This window comes from Lagopus muta, chromosome 6 (assembly GCF_023343835.1).
Source record: "Lagopus muta isolate bLagMut1 chromosome 6, bLagMut1 primary, whole genome shotgun sequence".
Classification (NCBI taxonomy): Eukaryota; Metazoa; Chordata; class Aves; order Galliformes; family Phasianidae; genus Lagopus; species Lagopus muta.
In genome coordinates, this window is record NC_064438.1 from 52618473 (window position 1) to 52636706 (window position 18234).

General features: G+C 44.5%; 2 protein-coding genes across 6 annotated transcripts in view; one reads left to right on the forward strand and one right to left on the reverse strand.

Annotated features, from left to right (window-relative positions):
• BRF1 (BRF1 RNA polymerase III transcription initiation factor subunit) overlaps positions 1-18234 on the reverse strand; it is a 166342-nt gene that overhangs the window by 81241 nt on the left and 66867 nt on the right. For all 3 annotated transcript variants that reach the window (XM_048950213.1, XM_048950214.1, XM_048950212.1), the window contains 3 exons: positions 10142-10214; positions 2739-2888; positions 1037-1130 (listed from right to left, as the gene is read on the reverse strand). In XM_048950213.1, coding sequence (XP_048806170.1) covers positions 1037-1130; positions 2739-2888; positions 10142-10214 — 317 coding nt within the window. The remainder of the gene's footprint in view (positions 1-1036; positions 1131-2738; positions 2889-10141; positions 10215-18234) is intronic.
• BTBD6 (BTB domain containing 6) lies at positions 5382-8360 on the forward strand. 3 transcript variants are annotated; one of them, XM_048950217.1, is made up of 5 exons: positions 5382-5752; positions 6041-6323; positions 6410-6500; positions 6632-6750; positions 6971-8360. In XM_048950217.1, exons 2-5 carry the CDS (start codon positions 6130-6132, stop codon positions 8001-8003), a joined length of 1437 nt encoding a protein of 478 aa, XP_048806174.1. In that variant the 5' UTR covers positions 5382-5752; positions 6041-6129; the 3' UTR covers positions 8004-8360. The 3 variants fall into 3 exon arrangements, with proteins under 3 accessions (XP_048806174.1, XP_048806173.1, XP_048806172.1); XM_048950216.1 differs by lacking the exon at positions 5382-5752 and adding an exon at positions 5783-5881; XM_048950215.1 differs by lacking the exon at positions 5382-5752 and having other exon boundaries at positions 5807-6323.

Consider the following 18234-nt stretch of genomic DNA (forward strand, 5'->3'; position numbering starts at 1 on the left):
ATCATCAATTCCAAGAATGCACATTAGAACACATGACCTGCTGACCGGAGGAAAAAAAGTGGCATTTGTATTCATTCATCCTAACTGTTATAGTGCCTACAGCCATTTAAACAGTTTAAATGTATCCCTGCAGCACCCAGGCAAGGCAGGGAAATATTATTACTCCTGCTCCACAAATGAAGATCTAGAGCAAATATATTTTTCATGATTAAGAAGTGAATAGTATTAACAAAATTAGATCCAGCTAGATGTGTCTGGGCCAGTTTCAACGTGGTGAGAAAGTAAAACACCAGGGGAACTTTCTGAAGACGAACTTTGGTTCAGCCAACTTCAAAATATTCCGCTGGTAGAAAAATTTTGTACTGGCGGCAACAAAAAGTATGGCTTCACAGTTAGGTCAATTTTCACATACCTAAAAGAAAAGGCTACAGATTTTCAAACCTGGGAGAAGTTGGGTAACTGCTACTAATGCTGAGTTTATCAATACGTGGAAGCGTTACTAGATCTGTTCAACAAAAAACAATTCAAAGGTGCAGACAAAATTCTTACTTTCTGCTGATAACACCACATTGAATCCCTCTGGAGAAGTTATCATTAAAGCTGTTGTGCTGTCTTCCATTTATTAGCAGTGCAACAATATTGAAAATGAACGTTTCATCAAAATAGTTTGTACAACAAAAGGACAAGACTTTCCAGCGCAGTATTCTAGATCAAGGTAAGAAAATCCTGCAGGACATCCTCAGCTTTGAGAATCAATCATTTCCTCTGTTAACATTGATGACCGAATACTATTTGACTTAAACTCCTCACCTGTTAAACAGGCAAGTGCTTCCTACCACCTCTGCTAAGCATTTGAGGCCTTACATAAGAGGCAGGGTTAGTACTTCAATATGACCAGCTAAACACTTTGTACTTATTTTATTCCTGGCACTCGTGAAAAGGAAAATAACCTGGCTTTCTCTGATACGTATCCATTTTAGACAACACCACTTTTCAGTTCTGTAAACGAAAGATAAAATAATAAAATGGCACCAACCTTTTCCTTAGCGTAGACTCACAAACCTTGACCACCCTGATGACCTCTTTAACAGTGCGGCGGAAATCGTGCATTCTCGCTGCCACTAACAGAGCTGGAGAATAAGCAGGGACAGTCAATGTCAGAAAGAGGAAAATTTGCTGAAGAAAAGCAGAAAACAGGCAGATAAGGACAGCCTCTCTTTGCCTCTGCCTTCAGATAAAGAGCACTAAATGCTCTTTATAACATAACATAAGTTCAGCTGCATCCTTGAATACATGTGATTGACTCAACTTTACAGACCTTGTTCCTACCCAATAAAACGAAGCTGATTGCAAACTGCACCCTAACAATTTTATGCTTTAGCTCACCGTGGAAACCACAGCTATTTCAATATGGCACAAGAGCTTCAGACTGATCACACATTGTCAAAGTGATCATCTTTTTAGCAGAACTTACTAGTTGAATAAAAAGCTTTCCAGTTAAATCCCTGGAAGCAAAACACAGAACCTGCTTAAGCTGTTCTCAGTGCTGTGACCATTACCACCAGCCTGCTGGTGCACAAGTACTGGTATGCAAGACCTCGACACAGCCAGACAAGTGCAATTGTTTGCATTTGCATTAGTGTTTTGATTCAGAGTAGCACGACAGTAGACAGAGTAGCTGTTTTAAGGCATCAGTCTCATTCATTCATCACATGGTGGTTCAGTGGGCAAAACACGTTTAAGCATGCAGAAGTGCCTTTCTCCAGGAAACAAAACCAGAGCTCCACTTCAGGCACACGCAGAACGGCTCCAGTTCCTAATAGGAACATCAAATGACTGCTCCTTCACACAGCTCCAGACAATGTGTGGCACAGACATGTAGGCCAAGGAACCAAAAGAAGCCATGAACTCCATGCGCTGTTTAATGTGTGGAAGGATGTAGGAACTCAGCACCTCCTGCTTCAACTTATAGAATGGTTTGAAACCATCTCCCCTTGTCCTGTCAAAACAGACCCTACTAAAGAGTCTGTCCCTTCTTTCTCACAGCCCCCCTCTAGATATTGAAAGGCCACTGTCATGAGTCCCCAGAGCCTTCTCTTCTCTAGGCTGAATGGCCCCAGCTCTCTCAGCCTGTAAGAAGATTGCATAGTTTTGGGTTCCCTATGATTATGCACCATTCAAGCACGCACATACAAGACCTTTCAAATACAATCAAGTGCATACACTAACTTTATGGCTATATGCACTTCTCATTAGTCTGACCTCGCTAGCTGATATCAACCTGTAGGTTTTTCTAAGCATCACGCCTGCAATGAATCTTGGAAAAAGACTGAGAAAAAAATAATTTCACATATTAGGACAGAGAGGGCATTCTTGCATAAGAATCAGTGTAAAGACACAAGTGCTTGCACGAGGGGCGCAGTTTTAGCTGACAAAAAGTTACAGCTTGCAGAATGGGAGTGAGAGGAGCCCCAGAAAGGTTAAAATGCAAGAGGTAAAGGATTTGAGCAAGGAACGTAGGAGCAGAACTGAAATTTGAGCTCCTAGGAAATCGGAAAGTCCACAGATACTCCCAGTTCCCAGAATTTCTTTCACAACCTGCTTCAGGTGTAGCAACACACCTCACATCTCACATACCCGGCACCCTGTATCTCACACATCTGGCAACCCACATCTCCCACATCTGATATATCTGACACCCCACATCTCCCACATCTGACACCCCACATCTCACACACCTGCCCCGCAGAGCCCAGACGGCCGGCGGCCAGTGTGCATCCAGTCTCGCTTCATTCTCTGCAGTAGCCTGAGAGCCGTCATGGACACTTCATGGTTCTTATCCCCAAATTCCAGCATATGGGCAAAACGAGGAATATATAAACACGGATCTGCAAAAGAAAGTAACGCAATTACTCCTAATCCCAAACCTTGATTTATGACACGCAGAACTGTGAGGCCGTCACGGTCGGCTTGCTTCACATCTCAGGGAACAAGCAGAGAGCAGCACAGATGAAACTTTAGGATCACCTTTTCACTACAGGCATAGCTAAAACAAAATCTTTCCTCGCTTACAGACAAGAGGCTTTTAAAGCACGTTGTCCTCAGAGCTTTCCAGGGTTCAAAGCTGTATCCAGGCACAAATTGCTGGAACCCAATTAATGTCAACAGCCTACGACGATTTACATCAGCCCAGGATGTGTCTCCTGATGTATAAACTCATTTCAAGTGTTGGTGTTATCAGGTTCAGACCCACCGAAATCTGTCAGCGCGGATTGTGCTTTGCCTAACCCAATTTATAATTTATCAAACAATCTTGTAAAAGCCGCACGTAACACATGTTTACTCTGATTTGAGGTATCAGCCACTCATTTCCTGCCTGCCTTTTATCACTTGACCGAAAATCCATGATGTAAGGTAAATTGTTAACTATTAGCCCCGACTCAATTTCCTTTGCTGATCTCCTATGTGGGCACTTACACTGATAAAGATGAAAATTCAGCTCAAAGCGCTGCAGCAGCCACACAGATTTACAACTAATCAGAGCGCTTCCACGTAGCACCGAGCTCTGACAACGATGCCCTGTTGCTATCCCTAATTACCCACACCAGCAGTACACGGCTACACAAAGGCATTTACATGAAGCATCCTGAGGATTGAGCAACGACTTCCAAACACGTTTCCCTCAAACCTTAAGATATTAAGCCAAACCTTAAGATTTTAACTTTAAAAGCAGTAACCTCCTGACCATGGCCATAAAAACCAAAGTGCCCGTTGCAAGTGAGTTGCCTGGGAGAACAGCTTAAGGAAACCCGCTTCCAAGTGCTTTCATGTAAAAATGAGTATTGGCACAAATACAGCTTTAGGAAAAGTGTGAATTTCTCATGCTAGTATACAAAACCAACCAATTCCAAGATGCAAAACACTTCCAGAAGCACTACTCAAACTTAGTGGACATGCAACTTTGCTACTGACGTTGCAGCACTGTGAGCAGGGCCAGCAGGCAGCACCCGGCCCATTCCTAGTTGCCCTGCATGGGTTGGGCTGCCCTGTATGGGATCCGACTGCCTTACATGGGGTCTGTGCCTCCCAGTATGGGGTCAGGGCTGCCCTAAAGGGCAGGGACCCAGCTCCAGGGTGAGGCAGAGGAGTTGGGGGGGTGTTTGCACGCATTCTGCACAGAAACTGCTCTGAGTTTTCTGCCAGCACTTGTGCCCACAGGTCATTTCACAAAACGTAACACGCAGTTATAAATTCTGAAAGCTACTAAACAGCCAGAGTATGAACGTGTGGATGGTTTTGAATGAAAAGCCAATAGCAAAGGAGGCCATAAAAGGTCAAAAAGTAACGCCACCAATATATAAATTAAACCGGGGCCAAAGTTAACATGACTGTCTGCCACATGGATTAAAAAAATAATAATGAACAAACACTCGTAAAATGCTGCTGAAACCAACGGCAGTCCTTCCATGCAGCACAGCCCCTGCCTACAGAGAGACCCCGGGCTGAGGGCATGGCATGGAGCTGTGGAGTGAAGGGTGGGGGTCTGCGAGGGGCTGCAAGGCGACAGAGAAGGAAAATAAAAGGAGGAGAGATTAAAGAGGGAGAAAGGCTAAAAGGGGTGGGAAATAAAAAAGGGACAATAAGAAGAGGAAAAAATAAAAGGGAAGGATGAAAAGTGGGGTGAGATAAAAGGGGAGCAGACAAAAAGTAGGGGAAGAAAAGCAAAAGGAGAAAAAAAGAAACAGGAAAGCAGAAGGGAACAAAAAAACAAGGGAGAAAGTAGAATTAGGGGAATGGAAAGGGAGAAGTAAAAGGGGAGGAAAATACAAGGAGAAATGAAAGGGGAAGGAGAAGGGAAAAAGTGAAAAGCAAAATAAAAGGGGTGGTAAAAAAGTAAATAGAGAAAAATAAAACGGTGGAGAAAGATAAACGGGAGACAAACTATAAAAGAAAAAAACGAGAGAGAGAAAAACGAATCAGGAGAGCAAGCCCTGCAGCAGATCGCAGCGCAGCAGCCCGCGCTTCCCCTTCTTCCCGCAGTTCAGCCCCGGCCATGCCCCCGCCGCCGGCCCGGCCTCCCCCCACCGCAGTGCACGGCGCGGCGCGGCGGCGCCCCCGCCCGGGCCGCCCGGGCAGCTCCGAGGGCCGCCCGCCCTGGGTCGCTCCGCGGCGCCGTTCCGGCAGCGCTCGGCACGGCGCCCCCGAGCGGGCGCAGCGGGGAGGAGCGGGCGGCGCTGCCCGGCGCACGTCGCCGAGCGGGGGGCGGCTCTCCCCGCCGCGCCCCGGCGCTCCCCATTGGCGCGGGGGCCGTGACGCGCGGCGCGGCGCTCCTCTTAGGGCGGGAGGAGGAGGCAGGGCCCGGCAGAGCCGCGCCGAGCACAGCCGTGAGGGGAGCGCCCGGGGCAGCGCTGCCTCCGCCGCCGAGCAGCCGGGGCGCCCCGCCGCCAGCAACGCCCCCGGGGCGGGCGGGAGCAGCGCGGAGGAGCAGCGCCGTGCGGCGGCGGCGGAGGAGGAGGCGGCGGCCGCCGCGGGGAGAGGAGGAGGAGGAGGAAAGTTGGTGCGCCCGGCAGCGGACTGCGGAGAGCCGCCGCCGCCCCGGCCCGGATGTGCCCCCGCCGCCGCCGCCTCCAGCACCGGGAGGGGAAGGACGGAGCGGAGCGCCGCTGGCAGCGGGGAGCCGGCGGCGGGCGGTAACACCTGGAGAATCTGCGGATTGACGCCGTGCCCTGCTGGATCCGTGGGGATTGTGGTGGTGTGCTGGTTTTTTTTTTTTTTTTTTTTGGCTTTTTTTTGGCTTTTTTTTTTTTTTTTTTTGGCTGGTTTTTCTTCTCTTCCTCCTCCTCGGGGGCCGGAGCCGCCCGCCCGCACTGCCCGCTGCGAGGTGAGCACCGGAGCGCTCCGTGACGGCGGCCTGGGAGCGCCCATCCACAACGCGGGACCTGGTTCGGGAGCCGGCGGTCCCTCTCGCCGATGCCACTGCCCCATGGGTGCCTCAATGGCAGGATCATGAAGTGTTTGACTTTTTTTCTTCTGCTTCCAGAGACCTTAAAGAAGTCCAAAAAGAGCGTCAGGTCAAACGGCAAGGCGCCAGGATGCTCTGAGGCAGTGCCCCTGGCCCTGAAGAAGAAGATGGCCGCAGAACTTTACCCTGCCAACACCAATATCGCCAACAGCAACGCCGCCGCCGCCGCCGGCAGCAAGAAGCCCGCGCTGCAGCTGCAGCAGAGCGCGCAGCCGCCCCCGCCGCCCCAGCTCCAGAACCTCAACAACAACAACTTGGAGAGCGCCAGCTGGCAGTCGTGCCACCCCACGCTGCGCGAGAGGTGAGGCCGGGCCCCCCCCGGGTCGGGTGGGTGCGTGGGTCCGGGCCGCCCGCCGCTAACCGGCCTCTCCCTGCCCTCGTCCGCAGGAACGCGCTGATGTTCAATAACGAGCTCATGGCTGACGTCCACTTCATCGTGGGCCCGCCGGGGGCATCCAAGAAAGTTCCTGCCCATAAGGTTGGTGCGGAGCGCGACTCGCTGCGCGCACACGGGTTCCGCGTCTCGGTTCTCCTCGTCCCAGCAGCGCTGCGCGCGTGGGGCGGTCGCAGGGAGAGGCGCGGTGCTGAGGTGCTCTCTCTGTTTTGCAGTACGTGCTGGCAGTGGGCAGCTCCGTCTTCTACGCTATGTTTTACGGCGATCTCGCCGAGGTCAAATCCGAAATCCATATCCCAGATGTGGAACCCGCAGCCTTTCTAATCCTATTAAAGTAAGTGGCCGCTCCGAGTCTACTAATTATGTGGATGGAATCAAAGTGGCTTATAGAATATGCAGCTCCCGCTCAGCGTCGTGCAAGCGCACATATTTAATGCTTCATGAGCTGTCAGATGCTGAACGTCTGACTAACAGCCAGCAACGATGACTAGAGATGAGTTTTCCACGGGCTGTGCCTATGCGCTTTCCCTTAAGAAACTTCTTTTCTCACCTAGATACATGTACAGCGATGAGATAGACCTGGAAGCCGACACGGTGCTGGCGACGCTCTACGCTGCCAAGAAGTACATCGTGCCGGCCCTGGCGAAGGCGTGCGTCAACTTTCTGGAGACGAGCTTGGAGGCAAAGAACGCTTGTGTCCTGCTGTCCCAGAGCCGGCTCTTCGAGGAGCCAGAGCTGACGCAGCGCTGCTGGGAGGTGATCGATGCTCAGGCCGAGATGGCGCTCAAGTCGGAAGGGTTCTGCGAGATCGACCTGCAGACGCTGGAGATCATCGTGACGCGGGAGGCCCTCAACACCAAGGAGGTGGTGGTGTTTGAGGCCGTTCTCAACTGGGCGGAGGCAGAGTGCAAGAGGCAGGGGCTGCCGGTGACGCCACGCAACAAGAGGAACGTGTTGGGGAAAGCGCTGTACTTGGTGCGGATCCCCACGATGACTTTGGAAGAGTTCGCCAACGGGGCGGCCCAGTCTGACATCCTCACGCTGGAGGAGACGCACAACATATTCCTGTGGTACACGGCTGCCAACAAACCCAAACTCGAGTTTCCGCTGACAAAAAGGAAAGGACTGGTGCCGCAGCGCTGCCATCGCTTTCAGTCGTCCGCGTACCGCAGTAACCAGTGGAGGTACCGGGGGCGGTGCGACAGTATTCAGTTTGCTGTAGACAAACGGATATTTATAGCGGGACTGGGATTGTATGGGTCGAGTTGTGGCAAAGCTGAATACAGCGTCAAAATTGAACTGAAGCGCTTAGGAGTTGTCCTTGCTCAGAATCTGACAAAGTTTACCTCCGACGGCTCCAGTAATACCTTCTCGGTGTGGTTTGAGCACCCGGTGCAGGTCGAGCAGGACACGTTTTACAATGTAAGTGCCATTCTGGACGGCAATGAGCTCAGTTACTTCGGGCAGGAGGGAATGACTGAAGTGCAGTGCGGGAAAGTGACCTTCCAGTTCCAGTGCTCCTCGGACAGCACCAACGGGACTGGGGTACAAGGAGGACAAATCCCTGAGCTCATTTTCTATGCATGATGCATTTCACCTTGATTGTATTCCAGTACTGCAACGCTGCACATTAAGGGATTCTTCGGTTTTACTACAGAACTGTACAGCAGTATGGAATGTTACGCTACTTACCTATCTGCTACATCATGCTATACCCAATAAGTGAAGGAATGCTCTTGAATTTAATCTTATTTTATTTATTCATAAGCTATTTGACTTAATTAAGACTGCAGTGAGCAGAAAAATGTTAAATTTTGCACATACAGTGCATTTATTTTGTATATAGATAACTAACTTGCAGACTGCAGCTGACTCAAACAGAATGTTCTAAACTAGAGCAGTTTATGAATCGGTGAAATATAAAACATTTCTACTTGCCCTAAATCCTGCGTGCTGCCCCTTACTGATGTTATGGCTTGTCTGTTAATTCAGCTACAGTGTAGTTAATGGGTGGTAACACTACTGGCTGCCTGTCCTCTGCAAGGTGTGAGCAATGCTGCACATAGAAAGGCTCCCCCACCTGCAAAGCCTTCATTGTCCTTCACCAAGAAGGACAGGAGGAAGGAGGCTCAGAGGTTGGCTGTGGGTCACCTGAGCTGAACAGAAAAAACCTGAGCACTGATGAAACCTCGTGTCTGTTTGCATTCTGCTTTTGGCATCGTGTGTGTTAACCTCCACCCTGCCCAGCAAACAGCAGCAGTAACACCTGCACTGTCAGAATGCACCAGACTTGAGCAGCCAGTGTCAGGGCAGACAGATAAAGCCTCGTGCAGTCACAAGCTGTAACACTGACAGCCACTACTTAAATATACATCACATCTCACCTTTAGGAGCAGACAGATTTACAGTACGGTCACTCAAAATTACTGAGGGAAGCCACCATAAGGAAAAGCTGTCAGGCCTTTTTTCTCCCTGTGTAGTTTTGGGGCTATCAGTCATTTTTATAGCTAGCATCCTTCAGTTTTCTCAGAGACTAAGATAGGTATATTCCTCAAGCACCTGACCACCACTACAGTTGAACCAATGGGAAGTTCTTACTGTTCTTTATAAAAATATTGTAATCATACAATGATCCAATTTACCATTTTTTAGCACATATAACAGGTACCTCTACCTTCAACTTCAAGTTCTCTGTTTTTCACCTGAGCTGCATTATTCTTTTCTTACCTTTAAACTAAACTGTAATAAAATTTTGCCTCTCAGAAAAAAACAACAACAACAACAAAAAAACACAACAGGAAAAGAAATAAGGGAACTGAATTATTGGAAACAAGATGTGTGTACAGGACATCAGGCTGTGCTAACTGATTTACCAACTAATCCTGCTCACTGCAACAATGGGAGATTAGCTGTGACCTGCCTGTATACTGCTTTCTGGATACCATTATGATGATGCTCAGTATGGGAGCTGCTGCAAACTGAAAGAGCAGGAACACAGTTATGTGACCAGCTGAGTACATCTGAAGGAGGATGCATGTGTTCTTGAGCACAAAGGCATCTGATTCTCTCAGTACAGATTAAGGAGAGTGGGAGTGATGGTGGGTTAAGATACAGGGAAAAGAATTCTGCACAGAGGTGGGCAACAGTCACAAGACCTCTCTTTTTTATAGCAGGAATTGGCATGAATTCCCTTGGCTCAAAAGCTACAACCTAGACAAGAGCTTTTCACCCTTTTGACACATAACACTGTGTGCTTGATTTGAACACTGACTTATTAATTAAAAAGCTATTCAAATACCTGGGAAAAAGCTGCATACTTTGAAAATGCTGCACCCTGTTTTCCTTCAGGTCACTTATATTTCAAACACTGAACACTGCAACTACAGTGATGGACTGATAGTCTGTTTAGCAAATGCTTACAAGATGTTCTTGTGGAACTGAAGTTTTACAGGCCAATGCAAACTTGCAGATAAGCACACATTTGTCATGTATCATCAATTTTCTTAATATTGCCTAAGCTACTTGCAGAAAAAGCATCAAAACTGTACAAGAGGACAGCATCTACCACCTCTAAGGTCCTACATAAAGGAGATCAGTATTGATGGATAGATTCCAGCTTCATTTTAAGTTACCACTTTAGTAAATCAGTACTACGCATTCATAACAGATACTTCTAAAGAAATAATGCAAAAAATATACCCGAAAGTCAAAGTGTAAAGAAGTACCTATGGCTGGAGCATTTATGCAGAGTTCTCTTGCCAACAGAAGGAAAGTTTTTCCCAGCACATAGACATTCACCTGGTAAAAGACAAAAATCATTATTTAAATCTTAAACCACAAATGTTTTCAACACACCTTTTAATTGTAAAGGAAAAAAAAAAAACACCAACCTTCTGAAATCTTAAACAACTTGCTTTAAGAATTTCAAGTAATACAAGAAATTCAGAGGTACAGAGCAGAACCTGGTGCCCATCAAAAGCTGCACAAGTGTTGGAAATCAAAGCATGAGTTGATAGTGAAAGAAACCTACAAAGAGCTGTTCATTATGCTCCTCAGAGGACTCGGTGATGTTCTGTGGTACTTGGACAACTTCTCAGTTGTCACCTAACATCTTAAAGCAATAAGTAGATTTTACAGGGTCATTTATCTTGTGATATAACAAACCCTCAGGAAATAATCACAAGTTGGTGCAAATTTCAGCTCTGTACAATCATGTTAAGTGAGATAATTAAGTGCTGCACAGGTGCAAACCAAACTTTTCTACCAAGGAAAGTAGCAGTGCTACACGCCCCTAGGTTATTTGTTGGTTCTGATGGGTTTGGACATTGACCCACATCACTCATCAGTTAAAAAAAAAATAAAATCAACAAACCAACCTGAAAAAAAAAAGCAACTCTAAAGCACAGCAAATCTAAGGAGCCCAGCACAGCCCCACTTTCCACCCCACCACTCTCTGCTCTCCACCCCAACTGCTCAAACTCAGAGGATGTAAAGTGATGGGAGGAGCTGCTCTTCATACTCTGATTTGCAATTTATGGCATAGGCAATTACAGCTGTGTTTGTAAAGTCTGAGGAAGTTTTATTTCGCTATCTTAAGATGTGTTTTGTGGTCAACAAGAAAGGCAGGATATTCTTCAATTCCCAATTAGCTCCAAACATTCCCACGAAGCTCCATGCTCACCTTGCTTCCCAAGGCACTCATAAAGGTTGAAGTCAGTATTAAAAACTCTATTCTCCTCCTGAACAAACAAAAAGGTGGAGGTTTTTATTTATTTATTTTTCCTGGTAGTGTGTTCTCTATTGCTTTCATGCAACAGAACTGCCTCTCTCCTTCCTGTGCCATGGTGATGAACGTGTTCACTAAGCAGCCAATGACACATTGGTGTTGTCCATGGAAATACATAACCTGTTACTAAGCACTGCCCTTCAGTTTAAGAAAAGAGCTTTATCAGTTTAAAAGCAGCTTTCCCTTCGAGCACATAGATGTTTCACCAAGTTAGTGACAAAGCAAACAAAATACTGGCACGCTTTCACCTAGCCTTGCTCTTCTTCACGCGAAAACTTTCTTAGCGTGATTTTTTTTGGTGGGTGAATTCAAATGTGAAAAAGGGAAGATTTCAAATAAATCCTCAGAATTATCACACATCCTGAAAGTAAATGCTCAATCAAGTAAGCGTACGTGATATGGCATTAATTTAGTCCATATTTAGTGGAGATCACTGGATACATTCCATGCTTTGTGCGACTGATGGTTAGACTGGCCCATCCCATACAGAAGTGCAGTCTGAAATACGACCATCCTTTTGCCAGATGACATAGCAATACTATTCTATGGCAAGGAAGCAAACAAAATATAACCTCTGAACAAGAAGCGTACTCAGGAAATAAGTCATCGAATTCAGCAGAGAAAAATAAGCATCTACTGAATCTGGCAATTCATACAGGAGCTTGGGAGCACGTGACTTTCCATGAGCCACAGAGACATTACTAAAGCAAAATAGCTGCAGTGTTTCAGCTGGCTTTCAATGCTCTACGTTCACTGCAACTTTGGAATGGACTGTTTTGACCTTCTGTCCAAAAAATATTAACATAAAGAGTGGGGGTTTGGCTGTAGTTTCAGCCTTCTAAGTTGGCTGACTGAGTTACTATAAATCTTGAACCTCATCACTTAGATCTTGCTCTGCAAGGATGATTTCACTGCACAAATCAATAAAGTTACTTCAGTGGAGCCAAGTACATGCAATGTTTCCATCAGAGCGTCACAAACTCATCTAGTTCCTTCAATTTAGTCTAGAGAAAGCCTCAGATTCAGTCAAGTATTTTTCCCTCTGGATTTTCTGCCAGGATATCCAAAATTCTTCATGCGTATCCCCATCTAACCACGTCATTATACGAAACTCCTCCCAAGGAAACTTTCCAGAAATGCAATCATCAAAGAACAAATAAATACAAAGAGACATAAGAAGACAGGGTTTTTTGTTTTTTGTTTTTAAAGCTATGTTCTAACTAACAAAACAAGTGCTGAATTAAAGCTGAAGCAAAGAAAAATGCATTATAAAACTGCTGTGACTTTTTTACTTTAAAATTCCCATCCTCGCCCTGCCTAAAGGTCTCCAGATCCATGCTCTGGGAAACAATACACTCAAACCCAACCTGCTTTTCCACCTCACCTGCGTCGGCAGTGTTTTATGACCCGACTGCAAGATGTAGGCAGTGTATTTACACAAAATAATAAATTCAAATTGAAATGGTACATCAGGGTATTTCCTTTGATCACAAGAGCACTTGGCAGTATCTGCATGCTACCAATTCAGAAAGAAGGTATGATGCTCAGCGCATTATGTGCTCTGTATTGGAGCTCACACTTCTTGAATGTCAGTGTAAAGGCACAGAAAGAATCAGAAATACTCAACTGGTTCCAGTTTTCCTGGCAAATCAGTTCAAGAAATACTTCGGGCCCCATAAAACAAAACACTGATCATCCCTGGAACCTACCAAATATTCTAAGCAGGGTATTCAGTACAGCTTAAAGCTCACCCCAAAATCAGTAATGACTTGCTCAACAAGGCACATCATTTCCACTGCTAGCAGAAGACCCTCACACTAACATTTAATAGCACTGTCACTGATTTGAACCAGTACACACACACCCCTCCTGTGATAGATGGAAAAATTACAGATATGTAGTAGCACACAGAAAGAGCCTATCTTTATTCATCTTTGGTACATTTTTTGCACACCACTAAGCTTTGAAAATTAAAGGGATTAATTTAGTGGGCTACGTGAATGTCTAGTTTTCGTCGTTAAGAACTTGTAATAAAAATTCATCTACTCCAATCCATCAGAAGCTTCATGTTCCAAATTTAGAACCATATGACATTTGCATTCATAAAACCTAATTTTATGAGTTCTTAGAATGTTGAATAAACAAAAATGCCCTTCTACAACAATGTCTCTGGCTGAGACTTGAACAGCAGCAGCTTTGAAGCTTACACATTAACTTTGGTCTCTTTTCCCCACTTCTTAAATTTATGAGAATCAAAATGAAAGCCAGAATTTTCCCAAACTCTCTTCAGTCAAAGTGCAGCAATTGTTTCATTGACTTTCCAAAGACTTGTGATCCCTGTACTGTTCTCATATTTTGATCAGATATTAAAATTCCCTAAATTAGATGCAAGCATTAGGCCTGAGCAGCAACACTTAATACAAAAAGAAAGGAGCATCAACCTCTTCTATAGTGGGTATTCTAAAATATCTGCACATCCTCATATTTTACTACATTATTTTACATTCCGTTCACATTCAATGGAATGCACTTGTAAGCATATGGATCTGCCACCACGTCCTGTTTTTTGTCCTTCTTTTCTTGAACAGTAAGACATTTTTTCAGACAAGAAGTACACGCTCACCCGGGAACTGCAAAGCAACCCATTTCTAACCTTAAGTCTTTACAGGAGAAATCAAGATCCTACAAGATGTTGTCCTTTACCAACACTTCTGTCTTGTTACAGAACACTCTGTATCAGCTAAAAGTGGCACTTGGAGAAGGAATGGTTTCCAATTATTCACTTAGATCTTTATAGAAAAATCCTCCTACTTATTATACTCTTTGCCCTTCACAGTATTTTTCGGAGACAGAGACTTTTCATTTCACATCTATCAGTCATCAGATGCTGATTTCAAAGGGACACTTCCATAGGGACTCTTATCCTTTCATAATTTCCTCTTGATTTCAGATCACGCCCGACATGTTCACAAATACCAATATACTTCCACTTCTACAAATAACAAACACCTCCATACCAGCACCATGGGAATTCAGCTGTCCATCAGCCTAACACATTCCAGAATTTTAAACTCTTTTCAGAAACAAGGGAATCCCCCACTCATACAGGTCCAGATGCATTAAATGCTGGACAGTAGCAATCAAAGTTGTAATCACAGTCAAGCAAAAGTCCTCATTCATGTTTCTAAATTAATAAATCAATACCCTTTCACTACAAGCAATTTCTAAAAAGGCTTTTCATGATCATGGCACAGCATTGTGGAAAAACATTACAAGTGGTGATGATGGTAAGTTCTTCCATCGTTCAGAAAGATGAAGACTGGGCAGTTGGAACTCAATGAGAATTCACACTGTGAAACAACCATGGCTGCTTGCCTAAATAATTAAGCAAGCATGAAAAGCAAACGAGTTTTTAAGGAGAGTGTCTGTTGCTGGGGGAAGAGGCACCTGTGGTTATTTGATTCATTATTAACATTTCTAGTATAGTAATGACTGAAGGTCCCAACCAGGTTGTTTAAATTAACTCAATCAACATAGCAATTTGCAAGGGGGCAATAAAGGCAATGCAGTCAACATGCTAATATTTTTAAAGGAACAAAGGGTATTAAAAACTGAAGCAAATAAGTACTGCCTAAGAACTAGATATATATATTCTTTCACCATTCTCCTGAAATGTCTTATTTTGGGGGTTCATATCAGAACCAGAACATCACATTTAACCTCAAAAGAGAAACAATACAAGAAAACACAAATGTGCCCAAAACCCAGCTTGTCAGAGTGCAGCTGAAGAAAAGACACAAATTAAAATTAAGCAGCTTCCTTTCGGCTACATTTTAAAGCTCTGCCTTCATTCTAGGGACCCCATAGAGAGAACCCACTTTTCACTAATCACATCCTAGTCCTACCATTCTTCCTCCAACACCACAGCTGTACAGTAAATCAGAATTATACCATCTGTGCAACAAAGTAAGGAAGGAATTGGTGACAAGCACAGAAAAATCAGCAAGGCCCAGTGCTGCCTTAAAAATAGAATAAATAGTAAAGATAATAAATACATGTACAAGCTTCCCAAAATAATTCAGAATAATGATCCTTCTGGACAATGAAGCATTGTTACTTGACTGCACAAATTGAACAGAAAGAAATCAAAGAGGATAAGAGTTATGTTTTGAAGTGGAAGACAGACCAAAGGAGCAGACAGACAAGTAGCACGTACTGGTTTTTTCTTCTTGTACACCTTCTTCCCTCACCGTGAATCGTGGCATAGCTCTGGTAAGAAGGGATCTCAGGACGTCTCCAATCCAACCACTGCTCAGAGCAGGGTCACTGCCAGAACAGAGCAGGTGGCACGGGGTCTGGAGAACCTCCAAGGAGGGGACTTCAAAACTCCTCTGAGCAACCTGTTCCAAAGCTTGACTATCCTCACCGTGAAAAACCTTTTCTTGATATCAAGGCAGAAATGTCTCATTTTCATTTATTATGCTGGTTGCTGCTAATCTTCCTGCCGTGCGCTGCTCTATAGGGCCTGATTCTAACATCTCTTCAGGCAGCATTAGTCTTATTTAACAGCAGGACACACCATACGGCGCACTAAAATGATACTTGACAAGGCTGAAACTGGAGATCAAAGCAGTGCCAACATCTCTTCCTGAAGTCTTTTATGACTGCACTGCAAAGACCACGACACTGGAGATTACAAGAGGCTAAAAAAGAAAGTGGAGTCTCCTAGAATTGGAAAGACAGCATTCAAACATGAGCCAAACAGTTCTCCAGGTGAATGGAATGAACGCTCTGAAACAGATGAGCAAACTCAAACTGTTCAAAAGTTGGGCCAAGGCTAGACAAGCTTCTCAGCTCTCCTCAACAAGCAAGTCCTGTCACTTCGATTGGAATAACAAAAAAGCAAACAAAGGGCCTGATTATAGACCGCTCTGAAGACTGTATTTGCAAGTAAAATGCAATATCTGAAAATATAAACAAGTACTTTCCTGTCAGGGAGTGGTGACTGATCATCCGTCCAACGCAATCAACATGCAGCATGCCTTTCTGCTCTGCACAGGGAGCATGTAGAGCTGCTCTGCACATTTTCAGTTTTAGCTAGTGCTTTTAAGTCTGAGCGTACCAGAGGCACGCTGAATCTGACACTTTCCATGGGAGGTTTCCAACACATAGGACATATTTCATCTAGAGATAAAATGGAAAGCAGAATACAAAAAGCTGGCCTTTCCAATGAAAAAAAAAAAAGGGCATTTTATTTCATTCTGACAGCAATTTTGAAGTTGCTGAAGTTGTTATGAAACGGAATAGTTCTCCAGTGGAATAAGCCAAACTCCCCCATCTCAGTCATCAGTACAGGAGAAAAACTGAAAGGGCTTTTTAAACAGACTCTCACTTTCAGCTCCCCAACTTGCTTATGTTGGGACCAACCGGCTACCAGTTGTGAGGTCTCAGCTCTCCCAGCAGATACTGAAGGTCACAGATGCAGAACAGCACAGCAAATATTGTGCCCAGCTGCAAGGTGGTAAGAGAAAGAAGCGGGTGCTTTTTTTTTCCCCACAGGTTTTCCTTTAAGCTTTTTGCTGATAGATTCGCTTTGTTTTGCTACTAGATGAAGCAGTGCACGAAAGGCAGTCGTGCTTCCTCCCATCACCACTCAACACATCAAAATCTATCTCAAGGTGTTCTGCACTTACTCGGTAGCCTCCAGAAGGATGCTTTGTTAATCTTCTTCAAAAGAAACACTGGCAGTAGGACTAAATGATTTCTGAAGGTGCCTTCCAACCAAACTATTCTATTCTAAAAAATTCCTACGGTCACACAATTAACAATCCTGTAGATCAGTTTACCTCCTGCAGCAACAGAGCTGTACTGAGTAGAACACTTAACAGAAAAAGGTCAAACTTGGCTGTTAGCATCTGCACAAGAGTTCATGAAGGTCTGGTACCCATTTTTCAGACTTATTTTTCCTGATACAAATTTGCCACCTTTCTTATTTCACCAGAAAAACGAATGGTTACATGCAGTACAAATGTTGTGCAGGTAACTCCAAACATGTTAAATATTTTGGAAAGCAATATCACTTCTGCTAACAGCCTTCCTTTTTCTTTAATGATATTCACATCCCAACTTCACAATAGCAGAACTGTCCTTGAATGAAAAATTCAATTCAAGGTAATAGTATCATCCAATAAACCAATTGCTTTTACTTTTCATACCTCCTGCAAGCAAAGACTGATCTAAAGCACAACGCAGGGAAGTTTTTCTGTCTGGTTAGTAAATGTTTTGTCACTAATTTTAGAGGAAGACAAAGCATCAAAAACTAAGAATCACCTACGGAGCTTTTATTGTAGGTAATTTCATTTTAAGCATGTATATGCTGTTGACTTAAAATAGAAAATGGAGGGTGGTTGGTTTCTTTTTACTTTTTTGTGTTGTTTAATAAAACAAACTGGGATTGACAGGAGAAATCTGGAGGAAGTCTGAAAAGCTTATTTCCGGTTTCCTCAGCACAGCTTTCTGGCTGACTACAGTTAACAAGGACATTTAAGATTCCTTTAGCTCAGATTCATCTTTAAGAAACTAGAAATTGAGGCTGTCAAATCCTCACACAGTTAAATACATAAATAAAGTTCACAACAAAGAAACACTGCATCTTCTTCTCCTTTCCAGGGCTATTTCCATACCACTGATCTATTCCTGGCTCTCCCATCTCTTCAGCTACCCCCCTTTAACCTTTTGGATCATATGTGCCCCATCTCGACACCTTTTCAGGCTGGAATGTACAGAAGGGACAAAATCAGATCATTCAATCTTTGTCCCTGCCAACAGGACATCCTTTTCTTTTTCCAGATTCAATGCCTCTTCTTCACATTTGACAGATATACTCCATATTACTGCAATCATCCTATTTCATAGCAACTGCTATGTAAAATCACTTGTTTAATAGGAAATAAACCCCCCCCAATCTACATATGCAGTATTTACTTACAAGCAATCAAAATAATTCAATAAGAGCTTGCAAAAAAACCCCAA